The following is a 26739-nucleotide window of genomic DNA, read 5'->3' on the forward strand; positions in this document are numbered from 1 at the left end:
CAAATGTCCAACTCCACCTGCATCGGATGACAAATCACAAATGTCAACTGTTCCTTCACCCTCTTCCCTGCCAAAAAAAAGCGTTCTTTAGCTGCAGCAACCGCATCTTCACTCCTCCGGCGGTTTTTCACCCCTCGCGCCGCCGATTCCTCCGCTGCCGACGGAGCTTAACCGGTGTCTCTTTACCAACGCATCTTCTGGTACGAACGACACCATCCCGTCCAACATTCTTTCACTATTCCGTCCGTTACGCGCTTATTGGTCTCTCTGCCAACGAAGCTCGTCGCGTCGCCAAAAGCACTGGTCTCCTGTAATTACTCGCTCTCTACAATTCAATTTTCTGGATTTGTTGCTTTGAATTTGAAATTTGTTTCTATAAATCTAAGCTCGTTAATCAAATTGTTTCTGCAATGTGTTCGTGAATGTACCATTCTTTTATTATTATTGTTTGGGTTAAAATCATAAAACTTCCTTCTATTATAAAAAAAAATGTGCATAAAACTCCCAACAAAATTAATTTACCCCCGAACTAACAATGTTCCTAAACAGTGACCAAATTTTATAGCCAAATAGGCTGAAAACTACATATATTCTCCCACAAGAAATTACATTTGGAAATAGATATCAGCGGAAATAAACGGAACAAATATATGATAATTAATTAGCTAGAGCAGCATAACCATCCCTCCTAACTCCAATTGATGAACTAGTTCGTTTATGATCAAATTTATCATTGGTGGATAAAAGAAACCTCGCCAGATCAAAATCACCAACACGGACACAGAGCTCTTTGTCAAGAAGATTGTCTACCTTTTTATATAGCATCCAAGATATAGTTAATCTTTTGAAGATGCAACAGAATTATACTTGGGGACAAGGGAGCCAAATGAGTTGCCACTGTATTGCTCAAACTGCTTTTATGGAGAGACTGAATGTGGATAGTTTAAGAAGGCTTTATCTTAATTGATTAATAAAACTGTATTTGTTACCCAAAAAAAATATATAGAATTTATTTAAAAAATTGCAAAACAGTGCGACAAACTCGCTATCTTTTGGTTGAAAGAGTGGCCCTTGTCTGCAGTTTCAATATTTCTACTCCGAAGTTTTTCATCATGTGAAATAGAATACTCATTTACAACTATAATTCATTCTTCTACATTAGGATATAGTTGCTAAAAGTACCAAATGTTGAGGCAGAACCTCAAATCAAAAATCACACTCAACAGTCCCACAAGTTCATTACTACAAGCATTAGCTTCTTATTTCACAAAATGCATTTCTAATGTTGTGGAGTTTATTGAGAGCATCGCTAATATCCATCCGTTCTCTTGAGGAGTCGGAAGAGCATAGAATTCCAATGCTCAGGATGGACACCAAACACTCTTCTATTCTCCCAATGTTACATTCATTGGTCATTTCAGAAGCAGCTTCATTTTCCAGTATCAGTAGGGAATCAACAATCTCCATCACTCCATCAGGAAGTGCCATCTTAACATAGTTATGAAGGCTAAAGCTGTCGGTGAACATTCTGCTAGTTGGCCTTTTACCAGTAAACATCTCTAGTAAAAGAATTCCATAACTGTACACATCACCTTCTTTTGAGACCTCCCCACCCATACCATATTCTGCAATTCGAAACAAATGACATAGTTCTTAAATTAGTGAGTACTTCAATATCTATGAATTCCATTCCCCGACACTGCCCAGAAGTGAAATATTACAAATAAATTTCGGCAACTTGGTTATTCAAAGTGAAGTTAATTAATTAAATATTTTCATCAACTTATCATCTGGTTTCCTAGCTACTGGTTCAAAATTAAGTAAATTTTCGTATGGAGTTATAATGAGAGTGTATATCAAAAGAAATAAACGTAAAAATTATACGATATAATAAATTACCTGGTGCAACATAGCCAATTGTCCCTCGAACTCCAGTTGATGAACTAGTTTGTGTATGATTAGATTTATCTTCGGTAGCCATAAGAAACGTCGCCAGACCGACATCACCAACATGGGCACAGAGCTCGTTGTCAAGAAGAACATTACTTGGCTTCAGATCACAATGAATGATTGTTGTTTCGCAATGATGGTGAAGATAATCCAATGCAGAGGCCACATCAATGGCAATGTTTAGCCTTTGGATTAGGTTCAAGCTCATTGAGTAAAGTAGCACAGATGAACTCAAGTCCTCTTTCTCATATAAAGTTGGGTGTAACCATCTCTCTATAGTCCCATTTGGCATGAACTCAAACACCAAAGCCTTGAAATCATTTCCTTTAAAGTCCATGCTTGAGCAAGATGTGATGATCTTGACCAAGTTGCAGTGTCGAATGTTCCTCAAAGCTTCACATTCAGCCAGGAAGCTCTTATTGGCTCCAAATAGTTGAAGCTTGAATACCTTCACAGCGACAACTAGTTCACCAGAGTTGAGAATTCCTTTATAAACAGAGCCACAACTCCCCGCACCAATCAAGTTGGCTGAAGAGAATCCGTTGGTAGCTTGTTGAAGTTCTGCGTAAGAGAGTGTTGGGTACTGATTTCCCAATGAACAATCTACGGAAGATTTTTCTTTTGACCTTTTGATCAAATAAAAAACAGCAGAAACACATGCTATCAACAAAAATGTAGAAAGAGTGATACTTGTGACAAGAATTACCACTTTATCTGCAAAGAGCTTTCTTTCCCTTTGTGTGGGACATGCACGCAATTGCAATGCCTTGATTCCTCCACAAAGTTTGTTATTTCCCACAATTGAAAATGCACTAACATTCATGAACACTCCTTCATTTGGAACTTCACCCTCAAACTGATTATAAGAGAGGTCTAAATATTCAATCAATCGAAACTCGCTTAGAAAGCTTGGAATCCGACCAGACAAACTATTACGAGAAAGATTTAGTTCGCGAATTCCTTTTAATTGCGGTAAAGATGATGGAATAGTTCCTTCAAAAAGGTTACCCTCCATATGCAGGGCTTCTAACACTAGACAATCACCAAGTTTGCTTGGGATTTCTCCAGAAAGTTTGTTTTCTGAAATATACAATTTCCCAAGATTCTTCAAGTTACCCACTTGTGGTGGTAGGGCTCCTGTTAGATAATTTTGTTGCAAGAAGAGACCAACAGTGAGGGAAGAAAGTCCAATAACTTGCTCGGGTATTGCACCAGTGAGGTGATTACGGTTAAGATCCAATCCTTGAAGATTTGTGCAATTTCCCAATGCAACAGGTATGCTTCCCTCTAGCATATTTCTTCCTATTGCAATAATGCTCAACCGAGACATGTTGCCAATAGATGATGGAATTTTTCCTGAGATATTATTAGCGGAAATGAAGAGTTCTTCCAAATTAGAAAGTTTTCCAATGGATTCAGGAATACTGCCAGTGAGCATATTCCCATCTAAGGTTCAAAGCTTTAAGTTGATGAGGTTCTCAATTCCTCGTGGTATGCTTCCAGATATGTAGTTTTGACTTATCACCAGTGTTGTGAGATTGGTGGATAAATTTGCAATTGAATTGGGCAATACACCTCCAAAATAATTCCCACCGAAATATAGACCTTGTAGATTGGTACAGTTGGTTAATGAATCAAGGAAGCTCAAGTCACCGGCTCTTTTAGTTCCGAGTTGGTTATAATTAATACTCAGCCACTTTAGGTCTTGAAGGCTACCCAAATTCATTGTTACAGACCCACTAAAAAAACTAGTACTAATATCAAACACAGCAAGTGCGGAAGCATTAACCAACGATGGTGGGATGGGCCCAGAGAATAGGTTATAACCAAGTAAGAATGATTGTAGTTTTGGAAGGGTCAATCCCAGTTCTGGTGGGAGGCTTCCCTCTAACTGGTTGTCAGCTAGAGAGAAGGAATTGATGGATGATATATTGTAAAGCGGAGTAGGAACCATTCCGGACAAATTGTTGGAACCCAATTGAAAAAACTGTAAGTTGGAAAGCTTTCCAAGTTCAAAAGGAATGCTTCCCTCTAGATTGTTAGAGTATAGAAAAAGTTTGCGAAGAGAGGAGAGATTCCCCAGTGAAGGTGGTATGTTGCCAGTGAGATGATTCCTAACAAGATTCAATGCTAAAAGATTAGACAATGATCCCAGTTCGCTAGGAATTTTTCCTACAAGATTATTTGAAGATGCATTGATGACTCTGATGTTTGAGTAATGGGTCAAATTGCTAGGGAACTCACCTTGAAAGGAGTTGCTAGAAAGTGAAAGATGTTGTAGGCGAAACAATCGACCAATTTCTTGTGGGATAGTGCCATGCAAGTAGTTGTTCTCAAGACTGATCTCTCTAAGGAAGGTAAGGTTCTTGTGTGGAGACAAGGAACCAACTAATTCCAGGGAAGACAAGTTTAGGACGGTCACCCTCTGATGATGCCGACGACTACATGTGACTCCTTTCCAGTTACAAAAGTGGATAGAATCATTCCATGAGCTAAAGACCTGGAAAGGGTCTTTAGCAATTTGATTCTTGATGGCTAGTAAGGCTTGATTGTCTGTCTCATTGCGAAGCCAAAAGTGGTATTTGAGGCAAGTAAAATGAAGCATGCATGAAGAAGGATGTAAAAGAGGAGGGAAGATGAAGCTAATAGCCCTGAAACCATATCTGTGTGCTTCAGGAAGCTGACGGTGAACAGAAATTATGACTTGGTGCAGTTGTAGTGATAAACCAGAAAAAGAAGGTGAAAGGTGATTTGTTTTTAGGTGCAAATCATGGCCAAATTTATAAGCCAACCTCCCTTTATTTGATTGAGTAAGCTTTGCAGAAAATTCACATAATGAAGTCAAGAAAACACTTTATTTGCTTTCATGCCGTCCATTGCCATTGACTATGTATGTTTGATCCACAAGTAGGCTTTGTATTGATTCACGATTCATTTGCTTCATGGTTTAATTTACAGTGTTGGGTCACTGAACAGCTCAGAACAAAAGAAAATATACAATTTTATAAGACTTTGTATTGTCATTTTGTCATAGGACGAAATCCATTTTTGCCTATGCATTATTAAAAGGCATGAATGCCTTTGTTTTCTTCTTGTTCATATAACAAATTTAACTAGGACTGCAGTTTTTCATATAATATATATATATATATAAAGAAGAGAGCTCAGAACTTGGTCAATGAATGTGCTTCAAGTCTGTCCACTGAGATGACTTTCCGCAATGGTTAAAATGAATGGATAAAATTTTGGGCCGGTGGAAGATTCTTTGGGTGGGCTGAAGATATTCGTCTGCTTCCAATCTGTCCATTAGCACCGTCTCTCTCTCTCTCTCTCTCTCTCATATATAAATAAAACAACTTGGACATACTAGTAACATTTAGGAGTATGGAATGTGTTGAGTGGTCCTCTATTTATGGGCCCAGAGGGGTAGTAAGTTTATTTGGACACTAATAATAATAGTGCTAAAATTTTAAAAATATGAAATATTTATCCTTTTTTTATTTGGAAAGAAATTTGAATTTGATTTGTCAAACTTTCCAAGTTTGAACCTTCAGATTTTGTAGCCAAGCCATTGTAAGCTTCATCAATAAATTTTAATTTGGAGACAATCTCAAAATTTGAGAGGGACATAAATTTGAGAGGGACATATTTAGCTTTAAAATAATAATAAATAAATAAAATCATAAAATTGATAACTTGATTTGAAAGTGTCATCTTAACATATAGTTGTGAAGGCTAAAATTGTTATTGAACATGTCACAAGTAGGCCTTTTTCTAATAAACATTTCCAGTAAAATGAGGACATAAACTAGTAATTAAACTTATATCATAACTTGAGAGTTGAGACATATAACTATCTTCTTTCTTATTTTGAAAGTTAAATTTTGATTTTATTGAATTAGAGAATATTATTATATAAAACTGTACAGGTCCCAGTAATGGCCCATTCAATGCTAATAAAGTATAACAAGGGCAACTAGGCCCAGGCCCAAATGTCCAAATCCAACTGCATCGGATGACAAATCACAAATGTCAACTGTTCCTTCACCCTCTTCCCTGCCAAAAGAAGCGTTCTGTAACTGCAGCAACCGCATCTTCACTCCTCCGGCGGCTTTTCACCCCTCGCGCCGCCGATCCCTCCGCTGCCGACGGACCTTAACCGGTGCCTCTGTACCAACGCATCTTCTGGTACGAACGACACCATCCCGTCCAACATTCTTTCACTATTCTGTCCGTTTCGTGCTTATTGGCCTCTCTGCCAACGAAGCTCATCGCGTCGCCAAAAGCACCGTTCCCCTGTAATTACTCGATCTCAAATCTGGTTAATACTACTATTCAATTTTCTGAATTTGTTGCTTTGAATTTGAAATTTGTTTCTATAAATCTAAGCTCGTTAATCAAATTGTTTCTGCAATGTGTTCGTGAATGTACCATTCTTCTATTATTATTTTTTGGGTTAAAATCATAAAACTTCCTTCTATTATAAAAAAAAAAATGTGCATAAAACTCCCAACAGAATTAAATTACCCCGGAACTACAATGTATAAAACTGTACCGTCCCCATAGAGCAAAGGCAGGAAGGCATGCATTACAAATAAATCATAACTAGGGAACTAGGATCAGGTCCAAATCTAACTTAAATTATTATATAATCTAATAAAAGAGCAATTGAAAGGGAAGAAAGACCAAGAATTTGGCTGCTTATTGTTCCTGTGAGGTGATTGTATCCGAGATCCAATGCTTGTAGATTTTTCCAATTACCCAAAGAATCAGGTATGCTTCCCTCTACCATATTTTCTTGGAAGGCAAACATACTTAACTGAGAAAATTATGCTGCCAATAGATGATGGAATTTTCCTGGGATGTTGAGGAATGCTTCCTTTGAGCATGTTCTCATTTAATACGAGATTATCTAAAGCTAATGAGGTTCTTATCACCTTTTTGTAAGCTTCCACATGTGTAGTTTCCATCCATCCTATTTAAATAAACCCCCAAATCCATTCTTATTTAAATACAGACATCTAAGATTTGTACTTGGTTAAAGAATTGAGAAATCTCAAGTACACAAGATGTTAAAGTCCTTGATCTATTCTTTCTCTTCTACAACTGCCCGGTCTTGGCTAATTCTGGCACGCCCATGTTCCTAAACAGTGACCAAATTTTATAGCCAAATAGGCTGAAAACTACATATATTCTCCCATAAGAAATTACATTTGGAAATAGATATCAGCGGAAATAAACAGAACAAATATATGATAGTAAATTAACTAGAGCAGCATAACCATCCCTCTTAACTCCAATTGATGAACTAGTTCATTTGTGATCAAATTTATCATTGGTGGATAAAAGAAACCTCGCCAGATCAAAATCACCAACAGGGAGACAGAGCTCTTTGTCAAAAAGATTGTCTACCTTTTTATACAGCATCCAAGATATGGTTAATCTTTTGAAGATGCAACAGAATTTTGAAGTATACTTAGGGACAAGGGAGCCAAATGAGTTGCCATTGTATTGCTCGAACTGCTTTTATGGAGAGACTGAATGTGGATAGTTTAAGAAGGCTGGCTTTATCTTAATTGATTAATAAAACTGTATTTGTTACCCAAAAAAAATAAAAATAAAAATAAAAGATAGAATTTATTAAAAAAATAGCAAAACAGTGCGACAAACTCGCTATCTTTTGGTTGAAAGAGTGGCCCTTGTCTGCAGATTCAATATTTCTACTCTAAAGTTTTCATCATGTGAAATAGAACACTCATTTACAACTATAATTCATTCTTCTACATAAGGATATAGTTGCTAAAAGTACCAAATGTTGAGGCAGAACCTCAAATCAAAAATCACACTCAACAGTCCCACAAGTTCATTACTACAAGCATTAGCTTCTTATTTCACAAAATGCATTTCAATCTTGTGGAGTTTATTGAGAACATCGCTAATATCCATCCGTTCTCTTGTGGAATCGGAAGAGCATACAATTCCAATGCTCACCAAACACTCTTTTATTCTCCCAATGTTACATTCATTGGTCATTTTAGAAGCAGCTTCATTTTCCAGTATCAGTAGGGAATCAACAATCTCCATCACTCCATCTGGAAGTGCCATCTTAACATAGTTATGAAGGCTAAAGCTATCAGTGAACATGCTGCTAGTAGGCCTTTTACCAGTAAACATCTCTAGTAAAAGAATTCCATAACTGTACACATCACCTTCTTTTGAAACCTCCCCACCCACACCATATTCTGTAATTCGAAACAAATGACATAGTTCTTAAATTAGTGAGTACTTCAATATCTATGAATTCCATTCCCTGACACTGCCCAGAAGTGAAATATTACAAATAAATTTCGGCAACTTGGTTATTCAAAGTGAAGTTAATTAATTAAATATTTTCATCAACTTATCATCTGGTTTCCTAGCTACTGGTTCAAAATTAAGTAAATTTTCGTATGGAGTTATAATGAGAGTATATATCAAAAGAAATAAACCTAAAAAATATACAATATTTTAAATTACCTGGTGCAACATAGCCAATTGTCCCTCGAACTCCAGTTGATGAACTAGTTTGTGTATGATTAGAGTTATCTTCGGTAGCCATAAGAAACCTCGCCAGACCGAAATCACCAACATGGGCACAGAGCTCGTTGTCAAGAAGAACTTTACTTGGCTTCAGATCACAATGAATGATTGCTGTTTCGCAGTGATGGTGAAGATAATCCAGTGCAGAGGCCACATCAATGGCAATGTTTAGCCTTTGGATTAGGTTCAAGCTCATTGAGTAAAGTAGCACAGATGAACTCAAGTCCTCTTTCTCATATAAAGTTGGGTGTAACCATCTCTCTATAGTCCCATTTGGCATGAACTCAAACACCAAAGCCTTGAAATCATTTCCTTTAAAGTCCATGCTTGAGCAAGATGTGATAATCTTGACCAAGTTGCGGTGTCGAATATTCCTCAAAGCTTCGCATTCAGCCAAGAAGCTCTTATTGGCTCCAAGTAGTTGAAGCTTGAATACCTTCACAGCAACAACTAGTTCACCAGAGTTGAGAATTCCTTTATAAACAGAGCCACAACTCCCCGCCCCAATCAATTTGGCTGAATAGAATCCGTTGGTAGCTTGTTGAAGTTTTGCATAAGAGTGTTGGGTACTGACTTCCCAATGAACAATCTACTAAAGATTTTTCTTTTGACCTTTTGATCAAATAAAAAACAGCAGAAACACATGCTATCAACAAAAATGTAGAAAGAGTGATACTTGTCACAAGAATTTCCACTTTATCTGCAAAGAGCTCTCTTTCCCTTTGTGTGGGACATGCCGGCAATTGCAATGCCTTGATTCCTCCACAAAGTTCGTTATTTCCCACAATTGAAAATGCACTAACATTCATGAACACTCCTTCATTTGGAACTCTCTGATGCCGACGACTACATGTGACTCAAGGCATTGCAATTGCAAACTTAGTGCATTTTCAATGGACCCATTGAAAATGCACTAAGTTTGCAATTGCAATGCCTTGATTCCTGTCACTCTCTGATGCGGACAACCACATGTGACTCCTTTCCAGTTACAAAAGTGGATTGAATCATTCCATGAGCTGAAGACCTGGAAAGGGTCTTCAACAATTTGATCCTTGATGGCTAGCAAAGCTTGCTCGTCTGTCTCATTTGCGAAGCCAAAAGTGGTATTTGAGGCAAGTAAAATGAAGCTTGCATGAAAAAGGATGTAAAAGAAGAGGGATGATGAACTTAATAGCCTTGAAACCATATCTTTGTGCTTCAGGAAGCTGACAGCGTGAATAGAAATTATGAGTTGGGGAAGTTGTAGTGATAAACTATGAAGGAAAATGAAGATGAAAGGTGATGAGTTGTAGGTGCAAATCATGGCCAAATTTATAAACCAACCCCCATTTAATTAATTGAGAAAGCTTTGGAGAAAATTCACATAATGAAGCCAAGAAAACACTTTATTTGCTTGCATGCCGTCTATTGCCATTGACTCTGTATGTTTTTGATCCACATGTAGGCTTTGTGATGATTCATGATTCATTTGCTTCATGGTTTAGTTTACAGTTTTGGGTCACTGAACAGCTCAGATAGCAATAAAATATACAAATTAAACTACTAATTTACAGCTTTGCTCTATTCTTGTTCATTTAACAAAAGCAATTAGGACTGCAGTTTTTTCATAGAATATATATATATATATCTATCGCAGAGAAAGGGGGCTCAGAAATTGGTCAATGTGCTTCACGTCTGTCCAATGGGGTTGACTTCCTGCTATGGTTAGAATGTTGATTTGGGGCGGGTGGAAGATTCTTGGGGTGAGCTAAAGACATTCGTCTCCTTCAAATCTATCTATTAGCTTTGACTCTCTCTCTCTAGTACTTTTTTTTTTTTTGACCTCGGCAAGAAAAACACACATCTGATATTCAAATATGTCATAGCTCTTGATAGTAACTTTCCAACACTGCTAATTTTAGGTCAATCGAGGTTGTAACGAAGGAGATACGCCGTTTACTATTAACCTCCTTACAAGGAATTGAACACCGAAAATAGCACTTAAACAAATGAGATGAACATAGTGTACACACAAATTTCGGAATTCTCGGACTGAAAATGTGAAACAAATTACAATTTGATTAATTTTGAGAAATAAAGAATTTTCCTAGTGCAAGGGTTTTGCAAGCTTGACCTTAATCCGATTATGATAAGCTTTTTTAGAATCTTTAAGATTAAATAAGACTTGATTGAATTTCAGATCAAGGACCAGCGAAGCTTGATGGATTGAAGATCTTCAAAAAACAAAAAAATAACAGCACTTCTGAGGCATGCTTGTTGTTCTTTGAAAAATATACATGTCTGGAAAAAGTCAAAGTTTAGCGGAGCTTCAATAATCTGTCTATATATATATATATTTATAGATCTTTGACTTGATTAAGAAATTTTAACTGTGTCCAATTGAGATGAGACAAATATAAACTGTTCCAAAAAGCGTTCCTTAGCTGCAGCCACTGCATCTTCACTCCTCCGGCAGCTTTTCACCCTGTACCCCGCCGCTCCCTCTGCCGCCTGACGGAGGCAAACCGGTGAATCTGTACCAAGGCATCGTTTGGCACGAACAAGGCTGTCCCGTTCACCATTCTTTCCGGCATTTTGTCCATTGCGCGCACATTGACCTCTCTGCCAATGAAGCTCGTGGCCACCACCGGTTCTGTGTAATTACTCGTTCTCATTTTCTTGTCAGTTTCACAATACAATTTTCTGGCTTTGTTGCTTCGATTTGAAATTTCTTTATATAAATCTAAGCTCGTTGATCAAATTGTTTGTTTCTTCAATGTGTTTGTGAATGTACCATTCTTTTACTAATAATAGTTATAGATAGAACTATAAAAAATAAATAAATAAAAAGTTCTTGGCTTTGGACTGTTCAAACCTGCAATATGTATATGATCAAATCCTATGTGCTGCCGAAAATTCATACAACAAAAAATGGATATGGATGCTATTAGGTTTATTATGTAAAAAGATACACCATAGACTTTGGCTACATTATCCCGCCGAGAGTTCATGGAAACAAGTCAAAAAAAAATTTGTATTCGCTTCCATGACATTCATTCCCATTTCATGTGTATATTAAATCTTAACTATAGGACCTTAGATAGAATCTCCATAAGTTCCTGAATTCTAAAAAAAAATTGTTTTTTTCATTTTTTCCATTAGATAGTGTTTGGCTCACAAAGTGGTCTGAGGTCGCTAGCCAATGAATGGCTGACCTAGAACGCGGGCGTGCCAAAGTCCTGATGGACTCGAATGTGTCTTGCCAAACTATTCCTATCGGGTCGGCTCACCGACCTAAGGTGATTCAGGCGAAAGTTGGAGAGTAGGAATGACCCTCTCCTTAAGGTTGTTATTGCCTTTAAGAAAGGACTTTAAACATTTAAGATGAATATCAATTAGAAGCAACTTAAACTGAACAATAAATATACCTGAATCTGCAAACCTTTCTTCATTGAACTTGACTGATTACAATGATGAATGAATTACAAACTCTTGATTGAAATAGAAACTAAAGTATTGAATGCTAAAAGATGAAATAAGAACTAAACTGATAGTGCTAAATTGAACTTGCTGAAATAAAAGCTAAGTGCTAAACTGAACTTGATGAAATAAAAGCTAAGTGCTAAGTGATATGAATGCTAAAGGTTGAACTTTAGAAATGGTCTTGGACCACCTCCTTGTGAAGCTTGAGTGGGTATTTATAGAGGCTTCCACCTGGTTTTGTCCCTTTCAACCGTTTCTCTAGAAATTGATTGGTTATAAGCTGAAAGTGACTCTTCCTAACCACCTTACTGAGCTGGTCAGGTTGACTGACTTGCACATCCCTCTATAGGAAGATACAAGTATGTCTGACATAGTATTTTTGACTAAGTGGTGCCTTGTCTTTCATGCTTGATGATTTTGGTCTTCAAGCCATTTTCAGCTCTCTGCACCTGTCATGTCTGGCTTGATTTGTACATTAGCCTGGAGGCATCTGATTACTGACAATTCTGACTCTCCTCATCAGATGTAGGTGAGAACCTTCCAATTGTAGTTCTGAACTTCTGATATTGTCAAGTTGTCCTTTTCTATTTCAAGCTCTTTTCACGTTTCCAGACCTGACTTGTTGGGTTCTTAAATCATTGGGATTCCAGCCGATCTTCATTTGAATTACCCCAAAGATTCTTCAAGTGATTATGACCCGAGACCCCTAATCATGACCATATTTGGTCATGAGTCTTGATCATGGCCATAGTGACTAAAAATCTTGGTTAAGATTCATGATCATGACCATTATGACCGAGAGTCTTATGATCATTGTGACCGAGAGAAATAACGGTCGAGACTCTTGATCATGGCTGGTTATGAGCCTTTGGAGAGATTTTGGATCATGACCATTATGACTGAGAGTCTCATGACCATGACCGTTGTGACTGAGAAAGTTGTGACTGAGAGTATTTTGGCCTAAACTCATGACCATGAGACTGAGACTCTCATAACCATAGTGACTGAGAGGATTTTGACTGAAAACTCATGACCATGACCATCGAGACTGAAAGTCATAACCATAGTGACTGAGAATGTTTTGGCCTAAACTCATGACCATGAAGACTGTGAAGATTTTGGCCTAAGTTCATGACCATAGTGACTGAGAAGATTTTGGCCTAAACTCATGATCATGAAGATTGAGAGGATTTTCGCCTAAGTTCATGACCATAGTGACTGAGACTCTCATGACCATAGTGACTAAGAAGATTTTGGCCTAAACTCGTGATCATGTTGACTGAGACTCTCATGACCATAGTGACTGAGAGAATTTTGGCCTAAACTCGTGATTATGATGACTGGGACTCTCATGACCATAGTGACTGAGAAGATTTTGGCCTAAACTCATGATCATGAAGATTGAGAGGATTTTCGCCTAAGTTCATGACCATAGTGACTGAGACTCTCATGACCATAGTGACTGAGAGAATTTTGGCCTAAACTCGTGATCATGATGACCGAGACTCTCATGACTATAGTGACTGAGAGGATTTTGGCCTAAACTCATGATCATGATGACTGTGACCGAGAGTCTCAGTCATGGCCGGTTATCAGCTCGGAACCTCATATCAGTTTTAATGGCCTAAAAGTTCCACTCTTCTTCCTTCTCAGCCTTAAATTGGATCACTATGATTAATCTTTGGCCCTGATGGTCATGGGTTGATCCAAAGTTCAGACTTCATGATTTCTGACCATGTGGCACAATTGCTTCGAATTATATTTTAGGTGTTAACAGATAGAATCCATTTTAAATCACCAGGAAGTGCTCTTTGATATTTTAACCTACATTATCACGTTGAAAGGCACTTACCATTATGCTAATTAGGCATCACAAAATCAATATTCAACAAGTGCTTTGTTTTTTGGAAATTTGAATAATTCTTTCAAGTAGCCGAACCATCAATTGTATGCAGATGAGAATCAACAAGTCACTGTTATATTTATTTCGTTCTTGGCAACGCTATTGTACTTTCAAATATGCTAAGTTTGTCAGTCTTGAGACAGAACCTCAAACAACAATAACGAGGACAACGCAACACACACAAAAGTAAAAAATAAAATACAACAAAACAAATACTTTAAACAGTCACAACCACTGGAAGTTTCTATCACATAACATCAGCTTCCTCTCAAAAGTGTATTTCTAATCTTGTGGAGTTCCAAGAGAACATACCTAATATTCATCCGCTCTCTCAACAGTTCAGAAGAACATATCACTCCAATCCTAAGGACCGACACCCAGCTCTCTTTTATTCTACCAATGTTATGTTGGCTGGCCCTTTGAGCATCCTCCTCTTCCAACAAGAATAGAGAACCGGCAATCTCCATCACTCTATCAGGAAGCGCCATCTTTGCATAGTTATGAAGGCTAAAATTTTCAATAAATATGCTGTCTGTGGGCTTTCTTCCGGTAAACATCTCCAATAAGAGGATTCCATAGCTGTACACATCACCTTCTTTTGAAACCTCTACACCCATACCATATTCTACAAAAAATAAATAACATATTGCCTAAATTAGTATTGTCCTTCAACATTTCTGAAGTTCTAAATTATTTTCATCAAGGATTATCCTTGACACAGCTGCACAAATGTGAAATTCTACAATTACAATATGCCCAACCTGGTTACGCAAAACAGAATCATCTGGGAAATAACCAAGATGTGGTTCAAAATAGAATCTAAGCAAGTTTCATATACTAAGAAACTAAATAATTCCTTGAAGAAACTAAATTAGAGAGTATGTACCAAAAGGAGGTGTATGTAATTATACAATAATTATGTGACAAAACATTACCTGGTGCAACATAACCAATAGTTCCTCTAATCCCAATTGAAGAACTAGATTGTGAACGATCGGGTTTACCTCTGGTGCCTCCAAGAAACCTTTGTATACCAAAATCACCCACACAAGCGCAAAGCTCATTGTCAAGAAGAACGTTACTTAGCTTTAGATCACAATGAATAATTGATGTGTCACACTGATGGTGAAGATAATCCAATGCAGATGCCACATCAATTGCAATGTTTAGCCTTTGTATTAAATCCAAGCTCTTTGGATCCTGCTGCACAGATTGATTTGGGTGTAACCAACTCTCTAAAGTCCCATTTGGCATGAACTCAAAGATCAAAGCCTTGAAATCATTTCCTTTGAAGTCCATGCTTGAGCAAGATGTGATGATCTTGACCAGATTGCGGTGGCGAATGTTCCTCAAAGCTTCACATTCAGTGAAGAAGCTTTTGTTGGCCCCAAGTTGGTGAAGGTTGAAAACCTTCACAGCAACAATTTGTTCACCATAGTTGAGAATTCCTTCATAAACGGAACCATAACTCCCCGAACCAATCAAGTTGGCTGAAGAGAATCCATTGGTAGCTTGTTCAAGTTCCGCATAAGAGAGCAATGGGTACTGATTTCCCAATGCACCATCTACTGAACATTTTTCTTTTGACCTTTTGATCAAATAAAAAACAGCAGAAACACTTGCTATCAACAAAACTGTAGAAAGAGTGATAGTTGTCCCAAGAATTATCATTTTATGTGCAAAGAGCTCTCTTGCCCTTTGTGTGAGACATGCAGGCAGTTGCAATTCCATATTTCCTCCACAAAGTTTGTCATTTCCCACAATGGAAAATGCACTAACATTCAGGAACACTCCTTCATTTGGAACTTCACCCTCAAACTTATTATAAGAGAGGTCTAGATATTCAATCAATGGGAGCTCGCTTAGAAAGCTTGGAATCCGTCCGGACAAACTATTATGAGAAATATTTAGGTCTCGAATTCCTTTCAATTGCTGTAAATATGATGGACTAATACCTTCGAAAAGGTTACCGTCCATATACAGGACTTCTAACACTATGCAATCGCCAAGAGTGCTTGGGATTTCTCTGGAAAGTTTGTTTTCAGAAATACACAATTGCCCAAGATTCTTCAAGTTGCCCACCTGTGATGGAAGTGCACCTGTTAAATAGTTTTGATTTAAGTAGAGAGCAATAGTGAGGGAAGAAAGTCCAATAACTTGCTCGGGTATTGCACCAGTGAGGTGATTCTGTTGAAGATCCAATGCTTGAAGATTTGTGCAATTACCCAAAGACCCAGATATGCTTCCCGCTAGCTTATTTCCTCCTAAACCAAGAATACTCAATCGAGACATGTTGCCAAAAGATGATGGAATTTTTCCTGAGATGTTATTTCCCAGAATGTAGAGTCGTTCCAACTCAGAAAGTTTCCCAATTGATTCATTCACATCTAAGGCTAAAAGGTTTAAGTTGAGGAGGTTCTCAATTCCTCGCGGTATGCTTCCAGATATGTAGTTTTGATTTATCCCCGGTGTGGTGAGCTTTGTGGATAGATTTGCAATTGAATTGGGCAATAACCCCCCAAAGTCATTCCAACCTAAATGTAGGATTTCTAGATTTGTACAGTTGGTTAATGAATCAAGGAAGCTCAAGGCATTGGCTTTTTTAGTTCCGAGGCGGTTACTGGCAATATTTAGCCATTCCAGATCTGGAAGGCTACCCAAATTCATTGGTACAGACCCACTGAAAAAATTAATAGCGATATCAAAACAAACAAGTGCTGAATCGTTAACCAATGATGGTGGGATAGGCCCAGAGAGTTGGTTACCACCAAACAAGAATGTTCGTAGCTTTGGAAGGGTCAATCCCAGTTCTTGGGAGAGGCTTCCGGTTAACTGGTTGTTGGCTAAATCAAAGTAACGGATGGATGAGATATTGTAAAGCAGGGTAGGAACCATTCCGGACAAATTGTTGGAACCCAATTGAAAAAACTGTAAGTTGGAAAGCTTTCCAAGTTCAAAAGGAATGCTTCCCTCTGGATTGTTAGTATAAAAAAAGCACGCGAAGAGAGGAGAGATTCCCCATTGAAGGTGGTATGTTGCCTGTGAGATGATTCCTAACAAGATCCAATGCTAAAAGATTAGACAATGATCCCAATTCGCTAGGAATTTTTCCTACAAGATTGTTCGAAGATAAATTGATGACTCTGATGCCTAAGCAACGAGTCAAATTGATAGGGAACTCACCTTGGATTGAGTTGTTGTGAAGTGAAATATTTTGTAGGCGAAACAATTGACCAATTTCTTGGGGGATAGTGCCATGCAAGTAGTTGTTCTCAAGATAGATCTCTCTAAGGTAAGGTTTGGTTTCCTATATGAGGAGACAAGGAACCAATTAATTCCAAGGAAGACAAGTTTAGGACGGTCACCCTCTGATGATGCCAATGACTACATGTGACTCCTTTCCAGTTACAAAAGTGGATAGAATCATTCCATGAGCTAAAGACCTGGAAAGGGTCTTCAGCAATTTGATTCTTGATGGCTAGCAAGGCTTGATTCTCTGTCTCATTTGCGAAGCCAAAAGTGGTATTTGAGGCAAGTAAAATGAAGCATGCATGAAGAAGGATGTAAAAGAGGAGGGAAGATGAAGCTAATAGCCCTGAAACCATATCTTTGTGCTTCAGGAAGCTGACGGTGAACAGAAATTATGACTTGGTGCAGTTGTAGTGATAAACCAGAAAATGGAGGTGAAAGGTGACTTGTTTTTAGGTGCAAATCATGGCCAAATTTATAAGCCAACCTCCCTTTATTTGATTGAGTAAGCTTTGCAGAAAATTCACATAATGAAGTCAAGAAAACACTTATTTGCTTGCATGCCGTCCATTGCCATTGACTCTGTATGTTTGATCCACATGTAGGCTTTGTGATGATTCATGATTCATTTGCTTCATGGTTTAATTTACGGTGTTGGGTCACTGAACAGCTCAGAACAAAAGAAATTATACAATTTTGTATTGTCATTTTGTCATAGGAGGAAATTCAATTTTTGCCTATGCATTATTAAAAGGCATGAATGCCTTTGTTTTCTTCTTGTTCATATAACAAATTTAACAAGGAATGCAGTTTTTCATAGAATACACACACACACACACACACACATATATATATATATATATCAAAAGAAGGGAGTTCAGAACTTGGTCAATGAATGTGCTTCAAGTCTGTCCACTGGGAGTGACTTTCTGCTATGGTTAAAATGTTGATTTTGGGCCGGTGGAAGATTCTTTGGGTGGGCTGAAGATATTCGTCTGCTTCCAATCTGTCCATTAGCACCGTCTCTCATATATAAGTAAAACAAATTGGATATACTAGTAACATTTTGGAGTATTGAATGTGTTGAGTGGTCTTCTATTTATAGGCCAAGAGGGGTAGTAATTTAGTCACACAATTCAAATTTGTTTTCCTGATCCGCAATTTCCATACGAATTCACTTTATACAGTTATTTGTTATAGTCCAGTTCTATCTCTTTCTTTTTGCATTTTGATTTATTTATTTATTATTATTATTTTTGCACTTTATGAATAAGTTTTTTTTTTTTTTTTTTTTTTTTTTTTTTTGTTCAAAGGATACCAATTTTTTAGGGTTCGTGAATAAGCACAACCTCTAATAATGAAGTTTCAAACCGAAAGCATATATTACTTAATCCTGCCATGAAAACAATAAAAGGTCTCTAAAAAGTTGGTAGTTATGTTGTGGCTATAGTGGTGAAGATGGTGGCTGTGATGGTGTGGATATGGTGGTAGTGCTTCAGATTGTAAGGACGATTAAAGATATTAAGGAGAAAGATTGAATGAAAGTATTGATTAACTATGGTAAATTAACTATGATTAAGTTTGATAAAGCAATAAAGTGTAATTTTTCTAATTGACTTTTAGTCTGTTAAAAAGTTCGTTCTTTTGGACCACATGAGAGTCGTCCTGCGCTTCCCCACCATATTTTCTTACAAGGCAAACATACAAACTGAGAAAATTATGCTGCCAATAGATGATGGAATTTTCCCTGGGATGTTGAGGAATGCTTCCTTTGAGCATGTTCTCATTTAATACGCGATTATCTAAAGCTAATGAGGTTCTTATCACCTTTTTGTATGCTTCCACCTATGTAGTTTCCTTCCATCCTCATTTAAATCAACCCCCAAAGCCATTCTTATTTAAATACAGTCCTAAGATTTGTACAATTGGTTAAAGAATTGAGAAATTTCAAGTACACGAGAGAAGTTGCAACCACAGCTGCTGAAAATTCATACAATAAAAATGGAGATGGATGCTATTAGGTTTATTTACATGTAGAAGGATAAACCATAGACTCCGCCTACATAACAGAGTTCACGGAATCAAGTCAAGAAAAAAAATTATTCGCTTCCATGTCATTCATTCCTATTTCTATATTAAATCAGGCAACACACCTCTAAGATTATGACCCTAAGATTGGTACAACTGGTCAAAGAATCGAGAAAGCTCAAGTCATTTCCTTCTTTAATTCCCAGATCATTATTAACGAAACCTAAAACTTCTAGATTATTTAGGTTCCCCAAATTCATTGGTAAAGGCCCTGTAAGAGTATTCCAACTACCATCAAAAGCTATGAGTCCAGTAGCATTGGCTATTGATGATGGAATTGATCCAGAGAATTGGTTGCTTCCAAAATAAAATGTTCGGAGTTTCGGAAGAGTCGAGCCTAAATCTAATGGGAGGCTTCCGGTTATATCCATGCGAAACCTTGATCAATTCGTAACTTGGGGAAATTCTTAACCATAATGGAGCACCGCGCCAGGAGGTTTCCTGCCAAGGAACTGATCGAAGTATCTTCGTTTTCCGAAAACTCGTGCATATACTCGTGGCGAAGGCAAGTTGGATACTGATAGCTAGACAAAGAATTCATTGGCCATGCGAAGCCATAGTGACCTTCGGAGGGCACACTTCCGCGACTTTCAGTGGCTAAGGCAAGGCTACCACTGATAAGATCAAAAAAGAGCTAACAAATAGAATATAGTATAAGCGAAGACTATGAGCCATAGACTACTAGGCTAGAGACGGAAAGCTGTATGGGCTAACATCCATGCTATCTAGCTTACATAGGCCAGAGACTACTCGACCTTTGCCTACCTTAATCCTTAGTACAATAGGAATAGAACGGGGTGGACATCCATATTAACGTCTTCCTAATCCATCCGCACATAATTCATTCATCTTAACATCCTCATTTCCGCTACACGAGACCTATTTCATAATTTAGATACAAAATATTACTTCATAATTCAGATACAAAATATAAATAATTATCCCGAGAACCGTACAAAAAAAGGAGTGTTATATAAGTAAAGTTTTCAAACTCGGCTTGGATCACCATTACCTGTTTACAAGCACCAAGACCACTCAAAAAAAAAAGAGAGAGAGAGAGAGATCAGCATTCATTTAACTTTCTGGTTTTAGGACCAAGACGCATGCCAATTTTAAGTTGCCAAGAATCCCATTCCAAACAAAATGCATAAAACTACCAGAAGTATTCTTTTCTTGCAGTCCATCATTTAGGTATACAGTATGAGTTATCAAAAATACAAATTATGGAAATTTTGAGACACCGTAATCCTAACAATATATCATGTGTTACACTAAACACATTTTTCACCCTCTCACTTAAGGTGAAATGAAATGTAATTCATTTGGAGAATTGCTCGGTGCATGTAAGACTGGTAAGACATCAAGCCAACACAGATAGGATAATTTAAACCTCTACGGAGGAGGTACAGACCAGAACAATATCATAACCCGGCATTCTTTATCATCCATGATGGTGTAAGATACTATCCACAAATGACATAATTACTAACAAAGCTTAGAACATTCATTCCCTTCATGTTCTATCAAGGTAAAATCTGCTGTAATATTTTTGTTCCAAATCCTTCCACCTTGATCATCAACCGTAAGGTTCACACTAAAGCTGTTACAATTAAGGAAATCAACTACAGCCAAGAATTAGATATACATATCAAATTGAAATTGCCAATAACATCCCTTCGTAGATGTGTATAAACAAGATTACGAAATGAAGAACGATTTCATAGGATACTCTGCAAAATGAAGAACGAGTACATAATATTTTTGTTCCAAAATCGTTTCACCCAGTATCAATTATCTAGATCATCAACCGTAAGGTTCACACTAAAGCTGTTACAATTAAGGAAATCAACTACAGCACAAGAATTAGATATACATATCAAATGAAAATTGTCAACAACATCCCTTCGTAGATGCTTATAAACAACATTACAAAATGAAGAACGAGTACATAAGATGCTCTGCAAGCTAGACAATGCCCATAACTGTTACAAAGAGGGGAGAACTAAAAGGACCCTTAAAGTCTTAAACATCTCCATTCACCAGGTAAAATCTTTCTAAATTAGCTACACCCTCTATCCCAATTTAGATGTCACTTTTGGGGAGTAAGAATTTTTAAGGGGACATGTGGGACATGCCTTATCTTCTTGAAAAGTTACTAATTTTCCCTTCTAAGCTTTGAATATTCAAGTTTGAAATTTTAAACTCCACGGACATATATGGAAAGATGTAAAATATATTGTTTGAAAAAGGAAAGTGACAACTATTTTGGGACAGACCAAAAAGGAAAGCATGACACTTTTTTTTGGGACAGAGAGAGTATATGTTTGGAAGGGTAAAAGCATATAGCAACAACTATATTAATGCTTAAAAGTACAACATGCAGTATTCCTAAATTTTCAGTTTGAAAGGTATCTCCATCCATATTGGATACTACTACATGTTTTGAATCTTTTGATAGATATGAGAGGTACTACTTCAATGGCAAAACCAATTGCACTACCAAAAGGATATGCAACAACTAATCAACTAAATAAAAGATTCTAAGCATCAGCTGAAATTCATGGATCATATAGCCTTATCAATAAAGTGAAAAATAAAAAATAAAGTAAAATAGAAGTGAAAGGGTACCTGCCATTTTAAATGGAAAATGCTATGATATCAACAAAGTGTTACTTGTGTCAAAATCTATTAAGCAATTCATAAAAGATAGAAAAGAAATTACACCGCTTTGTCAAAATGAATATCATATAAAACCTAAAAAAGATTTCTATAAAATGTTATCCATACTGTTAAAAATGGATTCCTACCTTCCTATACAAAACGTTTGCACAACACCACCAATAACCACTATTGTTGTTAGACAAGCAATAGATCAAATCAAATTTTCTCAATCCAGTATGGCAAGTTTATAGAAGAATGAATCGAAAAAAGAAAAAAAAACATAGATCTTTAGCATGACCTGAGAGAGTCAATAAGACCATTCACTTGTTAAATAAACATACTCGGAACAAAAATTGAAAAGGGACTAGCTAAAAACCATTCACTTGTTAAATAAAACAAATATAGACCACGAGATTGAAAAGGAGCTAGCTAAGGGCACTGTAAGAATGCAAAACATATCAGATTTCAAGGGTTGGGTGTTTTTATTATTTTACATGCTTGTTTCACTTTTTTGTTTTTTTATTTTTCAGAGAAAAATAAAAAGGAAAAGGTTTAAAAATTAGACAATTTTCTGAAAGTTGCTTTGAAAAACAAGTTAAAAGATGCCTTGTTTTCATAGAACTGAGGATAAAAAAAATAAATAATAAATAAATATTCATAGAACTGTTATTAGATAACTGAATCGAATGAGCCTTAAATCTGCCGCTGTTCTGTTGCTTTATGCCCACAGAATAACTTATAAATGCATTTCATCAAAAAAGATGACATTCTAAATCATTATTCATACACAACCCCTGAATGACATAAAAAAAAAAGAGGCAACTATGCGCCAAACTGAAGGTGATGCAGCAAATGAGTCGTCGTCAATAAAGTTAAGCTGGGTCAAATAATGAGTATAATCAGAAGAAAAGATTTAGTAAAACATTTCAGAATGTGACAGTAAATGCATGGTGTATCATCACATAAATGTACTGTAGATAATTTGTTATTCACACATTGAAGATGAAGAAAAAGGCACCGAATAATCCAACTCTACAACTTTGATTCATCAACTCGGAAATAGTAGATTGTAGCGCCATGTGCGGAAAAGAGACAGAAAAAAATAATAATAAGATATTTGGTTGTAAGATGGTTTTGGCCCCAAAAAAGGAGATTAAATTAGGTTATCATCTTTATTTATACAACATCGATAATTGGACTAATTCCTAGTAAATTTAATTTATAATCACAAATTTATTGTCATTAACATCCTCAGAAAGAAATTAAAAGCCCTCTAAGTCTGAGGCATTTGCGCTTCTATAAAATCAACTCACTCAGCAAACAATTCTAACTAGTTGAAACTCAGTCAGCCCAATTGACAAGCAGGTGTTTAATGGAACAGCAATATTAATACATAGCCATATTAGAAGTTGACTAATAGGTGAAGGCTGGGGAATTTTCAATGGGGAAAATAAAAATAAAAAAATAAAGTTCAGGAATGCTACGCTCAACACCAAAGTAAACAAGGGTTGAAGATTGCACTTCACACTAGAGAAAGATAGGAACTCAGCTGAGAAAAATAACCAAAATCTGGTACCTCTAAGAAGGATGTGGATGTTTAATCCTTTTTTGACCAGCAACAAATTTCTAATCTGTTGTTTTCCAAAAAAACCCATCAGTTTTGGTTTCCTGGTGCAGTAAATATTCTAGTCCTACAAAAGTTGCTAATTATATCTTTTCCTAATGGATGAACTACTTGAAGTCAAAGACCAATATCTCCCATTAGGCACTACAAATAAGGACTCGCTAGAAACAAAATCTAGGTCCAAGGCACCAATTAGGCACACTCATAGCAACATATAAGCACCTGATCAAATCTATAGCAATATATCAATAATATCATCATCATATATGAATATACATAAGGTTTCACCAGAAGAAGCACATTGTTTCACTAATTATAATTGTGCTTGAAACTTCCATTTAAGCTTTACTTACAGTAGCGATGCCTTGTGATTGACAAACCATTGGTCCAATGACGTCACAAGAATTGAAAATTTTTCATGATGTAACAAAAAACAATACAAAGAGTTCAGATTTTACCTCACAATGATACTTTTCTTCCAATCAGACCAAAATTCACCCAAATAGGGAGACCAAAGAATCACTAGACATCCATAGCACATCAGGTATTTGTCACCAAACAAGCAGACACTATCTCTCCCAACTAATACTAAGCAACTCGGGAGGAAGTGCAGCAGGATCAAGTTCCCAACAGTATCTGGGAAGGCCGGAGGCTTCTTCTCCAGAAAGTTTCCTTGCAGGAATCTGATGTGAAAATGACCGAACATCATCTTTTTCTAGCCATCTGATAGCATGAGACCCAATCTCTCTCCTCTTGAAAACTGTTCTAAACCCACTAACCTTCTCTAGGTAAGCCATGCTCAAATCATGCATCTCACAGTAATTTGTTAAGAAGACAACTATGTCATAACAGTGACCATCCTTGGGTAACAGGTTTGTTCCTCGTGCGTCCAAAGCATTTTCATTATAAAGAGCCCAAACTGAACCCTTCTTTGGATAAATCCTATACACCTCTCTTGCTGCTCTTTCGCAATCCACAATATGTGAAAAAACATTCACAGATTTAATTAAAATCTTCCTAACTACCTTAAACCTCCCAAAAGATATATGAAATCCCATTTTCTCCCAACAAATCAACTCCTCATCTCCATTGTTTTGAAGGTCTAACCAACTCATCTCCACCTCAAAAGGATTCACTGAAACAACTTCATCAATCAACCCATAATGCCTTGGCATTCCATCACCATCATCATAAATAGCCCACACTTGGCCTTTCTTAAAACTCCTCTCCACCCTATCTCTATCAAAATTATAGAAATCTGAATCCTCCACAGCCATGATCTCCAAATCCTCACCCTTGGACCTTTCATGTTCCTCAATTTCTAAACTCCTGCTCTTGGAACCCCTTGGTCTCTCAATTTCTGAACTCCTACTCTCTTTCTTCCCCCTCGCCTTCTCTTTCTCATCTATACTATCCTTTTCCTTCAATTTCGCCTTCTGTTGCACCTTTCTCTTTGCTAACAATTGCATTTCTGCTAATGTCATGGTTTCTTCCCCAATCTTCACTCTCTTGGACTTCGAGTCATCCAATGACTTAGCCCCACCACTCCTTTCCTCTTTCTTACCCACAATTCTGGACCTTTCGACCCTCATCGAATTCAATCTTTCCTTTACACCACCATCACCATTCAAACCCCAATTTACACCTACATTTCTCACCCTTTTAGTCCTCTTCGACCTCAATCTCACATTTACACCACCATCACTAGTTGAATCCCCATTTACACCTGCATTCCTCACCCTTTCAACCCTCTTCGACCTCAAACTCACATTTACACCACCATCACTATTTGAATCCATATTTACACCCACATTCCTCACCCTTTCAGTCCTCCTCGGCTTCGACCTCTGCAAAACCTCCCCAACACTACTCATTTTCTGCTTTGCCTCCACACTCCTCCTAACCCTAACACTAGCCCTAGTTTCAACCCTTTCTTCACCATCCACAACCTCTCCAGAAACCTCCACAGCTTTAAAACCCTTTTTACAATTCGGACACATCAAATTATGCCCTAAATACCTCCTCTCAAACTGATGAAGCAACCTACAAGCCGAACACGCCGTCCAGAAAGTCTCCCCCGTGCCTCCTCCACTGGCCTCAGTCGCCGCCGACTGCATCGCGATTCTTAGCTTCATATCATACTCTTTCCTCCTAATCTTATCGGACAAAACCCTAAACGCCTCTCCGACGAGCTTGAAGGCTTCTTCGGAGGCCACGAATGAGTTCTTGTCGGGGTGTAGGGTTAGGGCTAGCTTCTTGTACTTACTTTTTATGGTGTTGATGTGAGAGAAGGGCTCGACCTGAAGGATCTTGTACCAGTCGGGTGTTTCAGCGGCGGTGGCGGTGGCGGTGGCGGTGGTGGCTGCTTTGGCGGCGACGCGGAGGATTTTGAAGGCGGTGACCATTTCGGCGACGCCGTCGAGGTCGGGGCAGAGACGATGGGCTCTCTTGACATATTTTAGGGCTGATTTGAGATTGGAATTGTTGTACTTCTTCTCTGCTAGGGATGTGAGACGGAGAGCTTCTTGCTCTTCCTCTGATTTTTCAGCCATTTTTGGATCGATGGGATGAGAGTGTGTACGTCTGTGAAGCGTAAAGACTGGGGGCAGTGGAGACGTTTTATTTTTCGTTTTTTATTTATTGACCGACATCGTTGGATTTGAAACTTCAGATTATTATTATTATTATTATTATTATTATTATTTTTCGATTTCTTTGGATATGAAACTTCATTTTTTTTTGGAAATGAAAAATAAATTTTCTATAACAAATGGCAAATTTCACAAAAACCCCATTACTATTATTTGTTGATCTTATATCCTCAACCTATTTTAAAATAACCCTAACATTATGAAATTTGCCACACAAGCCGTACAAGCATTTATTGAAGTTTAGAGGTTGAGTTGAACAGATAGCCATATATTAGAAGGCTGAGAAAAGAAGAAAGACTTCAAACGGCTGGAAAGCGTGCAAGTTTTTAAAAACTTTGAAGGAATTTGTAAATAAATATTTTAATTTATTACATAAAAACAAATTTCATGTAAAAACAAATAAAAGATGATATATCATTCAATAAACAGATCGAATACTTATATTAAAGGTCTGAGTAAACCTTTTAATATTTCCTCTAAAATGAGTGTTCTCACTTATTGTACATCCCTTAACAAGATCATTTCTCTTTCGTCTTGATTATAATTTTCCCTTTAGGAATCACCAATATGCT

The 26739-nt window shown here is 37.2% G+C and overlaps 3 protein-coding genes across 3 annotated transcripts; all 3 read right to left on the reverse strand.

Annotated features, from left to right (window-relative positions):
- Nucleotides 1-1251: 1251 nt before the first annotated feature.
- Nucleotides 1252-3388, reverse strand: LOC132281467 (probable LRR receptor-like serine/threonine-protein kinase At3g47570). The gene is made up of 2 exons (XM_059783167.1): nt 1900-3388; nt 1252-1625 (listed from the first exon to the last, which is right to left on the reverse strand). Exons 1-2 carry the CDS (start codon nt 3386-3388, stop codon nt 1252-1254), a joined length of 1863 nt encoding a protein of 620 aa, XP_059639150.1.
- A 7496-nt stretch (nt 3389-10884) lies between these two features.
- On the reverse strand, nt 10885-16789 carry LOC132281468 (LRR receptor-like serine/threonine-protein kinase EFR). Its single transcript, XM_059783168.1, has 3 exons — nt 14830-16789; nt 14207-14519; nt 10885-11161 (listed from the first exon to the last, which is right to left on the reverse strand). The coding sequence occupies exons 1-3, from the start codon at nt 16787-16789 to the stop codon at nt 10885-10887; spliced, it is 2550 nt and encodes an 849-aa protein (XP_059639151.1).
- A 6934-nt stretch (nt 16790-23723) lies between these two features.
- On the reverse strand, nt 23724-26139 carry LOC132282499 (uncharacterized). The gene has a single exon (XM_059784204.1). It carries the CDS (start codon nt 26066-26068, stop codon nt 24086-24088), a length of 1983 nt encoding a protein of 660 aa, XP_059640187.1. The 5' UTR covers nt 26069-26139; the 3' UTR covers nt 23724-24085.
- Between the last annotated feature and the right edge of the window lie 600 nt (nt 26140-26739).

This window comes from Cornus florida, unplaced genomic scaffold (genome assembly GCF_030987335.1).
Source record: "Cornus florida cultivar Cherokee Brave unplaced genomic scaffold, ASM3098733v1 CherokeeBrave_3.0.0_Hap2_Chr11, whole genome shotgun sequence".
NCBI classification, from domain to species: Eukaryota; Viridiplantae; Streptophyta; class Magnoliopsida; order Cornales; family Cornaceae; genus Cornus; species Cornus florida.